Genomic DNA, 9147 nt, shown 5'->3' with positions numbered 1-9147 from the left:
AAAATGTCCTTAAACCTAAAATTTAGAATAAAAAAACGTCTTTGCACATCCCCCTCACTATAATAACCCCCTCACTTTGCACATCCCCCTCACTATAATAACCTCCTCCCTTTGCACATCCCCCTCACTATAATAACCCCCTCACTTTGCACATCCCCCTCACTATAATAACCCCCTCACTTTGCACATCCCCCTCACTATAATAACCCCCTCACTTTGCACATCCCCCTCACTATAATAACCCCCTCCCTTTGCACATCCCCCTTACTATAATAACCCCCTCCCTTTGCACATCCCCCTCACTATAGTATCCTTCCTGTGTCGACAGTATGCAAATCAAGAACAGCAGTAAAACAAATCTTTATTTTCCTCTGGATTATTTGAAAGAGTTACTCTTCTGTTAATGATAAATGTTGTCACCCACTGTATTCACGAAACGTCGACGTTTTGGTTGGTCAATTTGTTCCAAGGCATCCAGGTTAAAGGTAGATACAGTGGTGACGCAAAACGCGTAATTCCGGGATTCGTGTTAAGATAGCGTGACATTAACAACGTGGCAACTGTGCAATTTGACCCGCTGTGTGTCTAAAAAATATTACAATGTCGTCTGAAGACCTCACCACTGCCTTAGAACTGATCAGTTGCACGCCTGAATTGGGTTCAAGGTTAGTAAAAGTATAAATCAGTTACGTAAGAGTAAGACCGAGAAACAGGTTTTTCTGGACACCCTCATGTATGCACGTTATGGTGTGTATGTCCTACGAACACAGAACATTTCGCGAAAGTCGTCATTGTTTTGTCTTGAATTTGTCGTAGATCTGCAAGGAAGGAATCTGAGAATCGAGGAAGAGGTTATAGTTATCTGGAAGAGACTGAAACGAAGCCTCTACCAACCGCGAGTGGCTCCCCTAACTTATCTTACCGCGAACCGCTTCAAGTGAAAAATCCTTCACTTCTCAAGCGAATTTTAAGATGGAGAAAATATTTAATACTGCTTTTGACGCCTGTTCTTCTGATGCCCCTACCCATCGCTGTGCAGGGAAAGGTGAGAGCACTGTGTGGCAATGGTCTGTTGAGAAAGGAGAGCCACTTTAATTACCTTTGTCTTAGAGGACGGTCCTTGTTTAAAGTTAGAATCATTCGGAGTAGGTGTAGCCTTATCAGGATTAATCAGCAGACGCTTTTTGAGCCGACAGTCGACACAAAAGCTTTCTTCGTCATTGGGAAGGAGTACGTGACGAGCCTCGTGTAGTTTGTGTAAGGCCATTAATTGATGAAGGCGCGAAAGGACTTCTGCATCTCAAATATCCAATCCAAGAAAATCTGCTGACAGAGTTTTTGTAAAAAACAACTCAGTTGGAAGCAATGGTCACACTGTGTTGTGTGACTATGGTTTCTATTTGGGTCGACAGACTACTCCACAAGTGTTTAGAAGATTATTTTAGTGCACTGGGAATGATTCCTGTAAAACTTCTTAAAATTGACAACAAAACAAATAGCCGTGGTAAACATGACTGCTGTTTAATTAAGCTTCGATGGCCGAAAAACGACACTTTGAGATGCCTGATAATGCGCTTGTTACCCTGATAATAGCCTGCGTAGCTGGCGGGATTTTGCGCGCGAGTGCTTTTGTTTTGGCGGCGAAGCCGTGAACGCGAGTGGCGAATTGGTGATGATTCGAATTGAATTCCACTCGAGTTGAACAGTTCACTCGAGTTGAATATTTCACTCGAGTTGAATTTTTGTACTCGAGTTGAATTTCACTCGAGGCTTCGCCGCTCGCGAATTCCACGAGAATAAAATGGCAGCTCCGCCACCAAAAATCAGCCGCTCACGAATCCCGCGAGCTACGCAGGCTACCCCGGTAACAAGTCAATGTATTTATGATAACGATCGCATTACTTCACCAGGAATCCCGTTGTGCGTATTGTATTCTGATCATGGCGGTGTATTGGGTGACCGAGGTTGTGGAGTTAGCCGTCACAGCTCTTCTGCCATTGGTTCTCTTCCCCTTATTCGGGGTCCTGGGTTCTAAACAAGTCTCTACTCCTTACTTCAAGGATACCAACGTGCTTTTTTTTGGTGGCCTGATCGTGGCAGTCGCTGTAGAGCAGTGGAACTTACACAAACGAATTGCTCTTCGAGTTCTCTTATTGGTTGGAGCTCAACCTCGACGGTGAGTCGATTGTCGAGAGACGGGGGAAGACTGGGCTGGAGGGTCAACACGAATTTCCAATACCAACTGCATATTCAAACACAGTTACTTCTGTTAGGACCATAGCCAAATGTTTTTGTATAGCAGGCATATACAGTGCACCAGCTGAGAAGTATATATCTGGAGACGTTAATGCGCTATAGTCCGTGCTCCTTTTTTCTTTTTCCCCATCATAACTGAGTCTTCAGAAAACTCTTCTGTCACAAACTACAAAACCATAAGCTGTTTAGAGCAGTTTTCAATTGAGTGTCGTAAAACCAAAACCAAAGTAACCACTCTAACCAATCACAAAGGACATAGACAATCCAGCGAACAATTAAAACTAAAAGTAATTTCATGCAGCTGACACAAAGCGCGGGAAAACTTGCCCGAGTGAGTCATGACTGGTTTTGGTTCTACGTTTTACTTTTCAATTTTTTCAAGCCAATCGTGTAGTGTAATAATGCAAAACCAATTACTTTTCGACACTCTTTCAAAGCCTTTTATCGAGCACTGTTTTTCTCCACAGTTTGATGCTTGGCGTTATGCTGACCACATCATTTCTCTCCATGTGGATAAGCAACACGGCTACAACCGCCATGATGGTGCCGATTGTTGAGGCGGTGTTGGGAGAAATAAAGAACAAAAACATCAAGAATCAATTTGAGAAGAAGAACAATGAAAACAGCCAAGCAGATGAGGTGGAAAATCTGACCTTAATTTACTGCATTTTTTTGTTCAGGATAATGTCGATGGAATGCTGATTTTTGAAGACGTCTTATTGTATCATTTTTCGTTCATTTCTTACAATCAATCGCCGTCCGTCCGCCCTTCCGTCAGTCAGTCAGTCAGTCAGTCCGTCCGCCCGTTCGTCCGTCAGTCAGTCAGTCGTCAGACGGTCAGTCAGGCAGTTAGTTCAGTCACTCTGAGTCAGTCGGCGGTCGGTCGGTCGTGAGTTATGATTGTCTCTGAAGGTATGAAAGTTGGTTATATATGACATATGTTTATCGCCTACAGTCTTACGAGGATTAAAGGTGCATCCTACATCATAATTCAACTTGTTATTCCCCAAATCACCTGTACTGTGCTTTACCCTGTAACTGCAGATTGACGAAATTGTACCACGGCGTGGATCATATGAACTTCACCACTTGAACAAAGATGACGAAAAAGAAGAGAAAAGAGACGCAGTCCAAGAAACTGCGGGACACAAGGGAAAACACAACGCTGATTTTCTCTCTGAAAAGGATGAGAGGTGAGAAGCTTGTGAATTATGGCGCTAGGTAGTCAAGGCATTCATTCTCAAATATCTGAGCGATCTAACCTACCAAAAAGATATTTAGTACCTTCATGCATGATTTATGAGTCAGCGGAGTTCATTAGAAATGTTCGTCCTAACACACTGCGTGACAATGTTTTTCTTTATTTTCAGAATGTATTCCGTTACAGTAACCTTACTGCAAGAAGAAGAAGAAGAAGAAGAGGTTGATGTAAGGGTTAATCGTTTTTCACTGTTCAAACTTTGTGTCGTACAGTTGCGTACTAAACACACCATTAAGAGAATCTCTTTTGTGTTTACTTTAACGTCAAGTATTGCCAGATGTTCGTTCATAGTGAGTCATAATCATATTTGCGATCCCTTGAGAAGAGATGAGGAAGTAGAAAATGGCATTAAACTATCTTGCACCGTATTTACAACAATGATGGCTAAACCCCTATTATTGCATATTTTTGAGTAGAATTTTTTGGTTTAATTTGTAGAAAGCTGAGACTCTTTATTACAGCAGACTGTGTAAGGCTATGATGTTAGCTGTTGCGTACGCTGCAAATATTGGCGGCACAGCTACACTGACGGGAACTGGGCCCAATGTGGTATTTGGTGGACAGGTTAACAGGCAAGAAACTCGACTGATGAGCTCCTTGTGGCCTTAACTGCAGCAAAATAATTGATATAGAATAGAAATGCTCATGCTTACGGTGATACCGTAAAAAAAAATCACTAAAGCGACCTTGATATGATGGACAAAGAAAATTTGTTGAAATGAATACAGACCTTGTGAGTTTCCTTAGCGCCGCCATCTTGCCTTTTGTGACGTCACTCAAATGTTTGTTTTGTGACGTAACTCAAATGACGTCACAAAACAACCTTACGAGTTTCCTTGGCGCCGCCATCTTGCCTTTTGTGACGTCAATCAAAAGTTTGTTTTGTGACGTCACTCAAATGACGTCACTCAAATGTTTCCGAAATTTCTGTTTCAATTTTCCGTTATATTTCAATCACATATTGCTTTCTCAGTAATATACCAGTCAGCTACGGTATATAATTCAACATCAATTGAGCGAAAAATTTGATTTACGGGTAGTTTCACTGAGAAGAAAAAAAAAGCATGTTGTAAAGTTTCGTGGAATAATGGTTAAACGCGTTGGTTTATTACTTTCCGTACTAATACGGTTTTTTTCCTGTCCATTTTCTCAGCCTCTTTCCCAAGAGTCCAGGGTTTAGCTTTGCCATGTGGTTTGGCTACGCTTTTCCTCAAATGGTAGTGCTTCTTTTTGTTGCATGGATCTGGATTCAGTTACTCTTTCTCAAATTTAAGTAAGTTTTGGTCTTGAATTTTTACCCAAACGCACAAACATTGCAATGGTCGAAAACCGTAACTACATGATTGATCAATTTTGTCACAGTTGAAGTATCGACACATAAATTTCTATTCTCGTGTGGTCAGTGTAAAGAGAAATAAAGGGCGCTTTTCATTCAACCAGAAATTCCGAATCTTTCGTAACATGGTATGGAATTTCCTTGGAAAGTTTCCGGAAAATCTGAAAATTGTTGTATTTCCGAAACGAGGACCATCCAACAGAAAATTCAGGAATTTTAGAGAGGAAAATCAAATGGAATGAACATTCCTGGTCACAAATTTCCCAAAATTCGGGTATGCCTCACGAGGCTGCCCTCTTTTCCTGAAATTCAGGAAAATGTTGTTTTAGACAAAAAATTTTGAAAATTCAAACCAAACGTTTTTGACGCCTGAAATCACGAAATGAATCAATTTAGTATTTTTAGCTTCATTTGACTTAACAAAATTCTCATATAACAGGCGATTTGATTAGCTGTGCATTTGTTTATTATTGCTTGAGGCTATGTTATAACACTGTTATGCCGCGGTATAAATGATGCTCTCAGCACCCTTACACGGCTGTATCTTTTATTGTTGTATAAAATCCAGCCCAGGCACAGCAGACGACGGATTATTTTTTTGAATTCTATTTAGTTTCCGGAAGTGCTTCAACAAGTCAACACTATCACGTCAAAGGGACACTCGGTCGACACAAGCCATTAGACAGGTTTTGGTGACTCAGTACAGAGCTCTTGGACCCATGTCGTAAGATTAACTAACAGATGTCATCTTAAACATTAATTAAATAAATCTTCAATCTGGTTACAATTTATATTGATATGTCAAATTCCTATTTTGTAAGCAAGTAAATCACAGGATACGTTTGTAAAGAAAATTTAAGTTTAAGATTTACTTATAATTTCTTCTCTCGTATTTCCACACAGGTTTGCCGAGAAAGCTGTCCTTGGTCATTTCACCTTGTTGGCCTTGCTGTGGCTCTTCCGTGATCCTAAATTTATGAAAGGATGGGCCATAATATTTGAGGACGGGTATGTATGTAAAGACAGAGGGGTATAACTGCAACATCAACTGAACTGTGTTTCGTTTGTGTTTCCGATTCCTCAGAAACTTTTTCAAGTTGTGGTCAGCGACCAAAATCAAGGTGAATTAATTCGGCCATGATTTTTAGAGACATTTTGAAGCTAAGATAACCCGAAGCTTCGGTACACATAAAAAATACATAACTGAAATTCGAGGGCTGAGCGATTCCTTGGTAAAGTCTCAAAAGGCCCCTTTATTTGAATATGGGATTGCACTCATTCCAGCAATTAATTAGTTTAGTTTTCGATGCCATGCTTTAAAATTTTAACTCCAAACGGTCGCTGTTTTACTTTTCAGTTACGTTCGAGACGCCACAGCCGCCATGTTTATTGCGTTCTCCTTGTTCGTGTTTCCTTCAAAAAGGCCGAGAATCTTTGCTCCTGATGGGTCAGGTAAGTTCACAGTAACGAACTTTTAAGCGAGTTCTTCACTATTTCTCTCACATGTTTTCTTGGTTCCCAGCGAGCCAACATGAATCTATACAGTATATGTGCCTTCTAGTCCAAGAATTAGCTGATTGGCTTAGGCAAATTCTCAGACTTTGAAATTTAACTGCAGGAAATATCATGCAACAAAAAATATTTCCAAAAATGGATGGAAGGAAGCAAGGAAGTCATTAGAAACTCTGTTTTAACTAACAGACACTGTTATCGTCACACAGTAAACAAACCACCACCAGGCCTGCTGCAGTTCAAGACCATGTCAAAGAGGTTTCCATGGCATCTTGTTATCTTGCTTGGCAGCGGATTTACTTTGGCGGAAGCTTGTAAGGTAATGGCCATTTATACAGGTTGACCAGAAGTCCTTACTCTAAAATAGAGATCAGATACAACGAAAGATCTTATCCGCGACATGCCCTTAAACAAGATGTTCTTAGCTAAAAATCAAACATCAGGTTGAGTTCTTTTCGACCTAAGACCTTTTGCCAAACTATAATTTTTTTTGCGAATCATTTCTGATATTTAATGAATTGTACTTTCTAGGTATTGTTATTTTCTAAGCAGGGGCGGATCTAGGGGAAGGGTGCGGGGGATATGAACCCCTCTGAGATGAAGCCTTCTTCTTCGTATTCGCATTTGAAATTCGTTTACCAATACCTCACCAGTCAGTTACGCCATTCCTTAGTGGTGCACCCCCTCTCAAGAAAAATCCTGGATCCTCCCCTGAAAGCCGGCCGGTTTACCATTTACGCGCGACAATGCCAATCAAATGTTTTTGTTACTGTAGTAACATGATTTTTTATTCATATTTCATTGACTTTTGGAAAAAACGGATGCTGAACGCGGAAGATAGGAGACTGAACTAATTAATCTTACTCGCCCGTGCGCCATTTAACTCATCGCTATTCCATCGCTCCTCTAATTCTTTTCCAATAACGTGCCGTCATCGTACCTTCTGATTGGTTCATTTACCCTTCAACGTCATCATCTTCTAGCCAACCAGAGAAAATCATTTACGCAACTGAATCAAACCTTGCAACTCACAACAAATAAAAGCCCCAGTAGATATTTCGCACGGAAAACAAATATTTTGTTTTCAATTCTCTGATCAGGTGTCCGGTCTGTCCAAGTGGGTTGGTTCACAACTGGCTAATCTCGACGCCATTCCAAGCTATGCAATCGTTATGAGTGTCTGTATTTTGATCACCACATTCACCGAATTTACCTCCAATGTAGCAACCGCCACCATCTTTCTACCGATATTGGCTTCTCTGGTGAGTATATCATGACCACCACACCACAAATTCAATACTTTTCCTCTTATAGTACTTGACTACGTAATTATTTTTGCTTTCGTAGGCCGAAGAGATTGAAGTTCATCCCTGGTATCTAATGATTCCTGCTACAATCTCCTGCTCGTTTGCCTTCATGCTACCTGTTGCCACACCTCCAAACGCTATCGTGTTCGCTGGCGGCCACCTCAGAGTTAAGGACATGGTATGTATTGAAGCCATCTTCATCTTAGGGACAAGGAAAATCTATTAAATTCTTCCCCTTCTCGAGTCAACTCGAAAAATTCCATGGTGATGACGCAGCTCAACATGTGATTGGTTGTCGCTCGAGTTTGAAATTTCCGCGCGAAAGTAACAACCAATCAGGGACACTACAAGGATTTTTGCAGAGTTGCGTCATCAGAAAGGATTTTTGGTCGAGTGGCCAATTAAAATTCACCATCTTTATTTTATCAACTCTCAGTTTACTCAGGATATATTTTGCCTCGGACTTCATAAAAACTGACACACATGTTATATTTTTTGCCTTTTCTCTCAGGCAAAAGCCGGTTTGGGAATGAATATTCTGGCTGTCACCGTGTTGGTGATCTGTGTTAACACATATGGTGTCGCCATGTTCGATCTGAGCACTTTTCCAGACTGGGCTGCAAGTCGTGCGAGCCCGACTCCAACGACCGTTTCTGACAATGTCACGCACGTTTGCTGAAATGTCACGTCTTTATAGGACAGCTTCCTGGTCAGCTGTATTAGAGTTCAGTAAAGGAAAGGAAAGGAACTCCCTTTGAACCCTCTTTTGAAGCGCTCTTGCGAAGAAAACGTCTTATCTCTTTCGTTTATATTGCAGCTCGCTTGGCTAGTTTCTGTATTGAACAATTTGCCATCCCAAAACAGGTTGTTTTCAATCTCTTGTTATACCATTATGCCGGCATTATTTTGAGCATAATAGTGGGAGCAAAGAATTCAACATTACGCCGGAAAAATAGTGACAAAAGCAGGCTGATGGTTGGGGGCCTTGGGTAGGCCAAGAGAAATCTGGGCACCAGTCACATGACTACTGTACACATAACACAAGCCAACAGGTTTTGCTAATTCAGTCTAATTCAATCCTATTCTGCTGCGTCAGAGCGAGTTTTTCATTACTATACTGAGAAAACGCATTTCACAATAGCCAAGCTAGAGCAACGGTGGATTACATTGCCGTAAATATGATAAGCGTTCAGTTTAAATATTACAATTTTTTGTGAGTATAATGGCGCCTAGTAGTCGTTCCTTTGAAGAATAATAGTGAGATACTTTGAGCACCGAGCATTACTATTTAACATCATAGTGAAAAATCTGAACAAAATGTGTAAAACCCTAATTACTACCGCGTAGATTTTCAAGCCTTTCTCGTACAATATTACCAATAAAATTCGGCCACCACTTACAAAACTACATTTACATCAAGCAGCATTCCTGCTAAGACTGACATTAAGAAATCTTAAAGTACAAAACAAGTTCAT

The 9147-nt window shown here is 40.8% G+C and overlaps 1 protein-coding gene across 1 annotated transcript; it reads left to right on the top strand.

The window, feature by feature from the left end:
• The first annotated feature begins 538 nt into the window (after positions 1–538).
• On the top strand, positions 539–8359 carry LOC145464012 (Na(+)/citrate cotransporter-like). Its single transcript, XM_081447818.1, has 15 exons — positions 539–665; positions 817–1045; positions 1911–2176; positions 2724–2895; positions 3301–3449; positions 3627–3684; positions 3956–4089; positions 4671–4790; positions 5467–5577; positions 5757–5861; positions 6211–6305; positions 6575–6684; positions 7466–7627; positions 7713–7850; positions 8184–8359. The coding sequence occupies exons 1-15, from the start codon at positions 601–603 to the stop codon at positions 8349–8351; spliced, it is 2082 nt and encodes a 693-aa protein (XP_081303944.1). The 5' UTR covers positions 539–600; the 3' UTR covers positions 8352–8359.
• The last annotated feature ends 788 nt before the right edge of the window (positions 8360–9147 follow it).

Source organism: Orbicella franksi, chromosome 12 (assembly GCF_964199315.1).
Source record: "Orbicella franksi chromosome 12, jaOrbFran1.1, whole genome shotgun sequence".
Taxonomy (NCBI): Eukaryota; Metazoa; Cnidaria; class Anthozoa; order Scleractinia; family Merulinidae; genus Orbicella; species Orbicella franksi.
The sequence above is the reverse complement of the archived record's forward strand: the minus strand, read 5'-3'. Positions and strand labels throughout refer to the sequence as shown.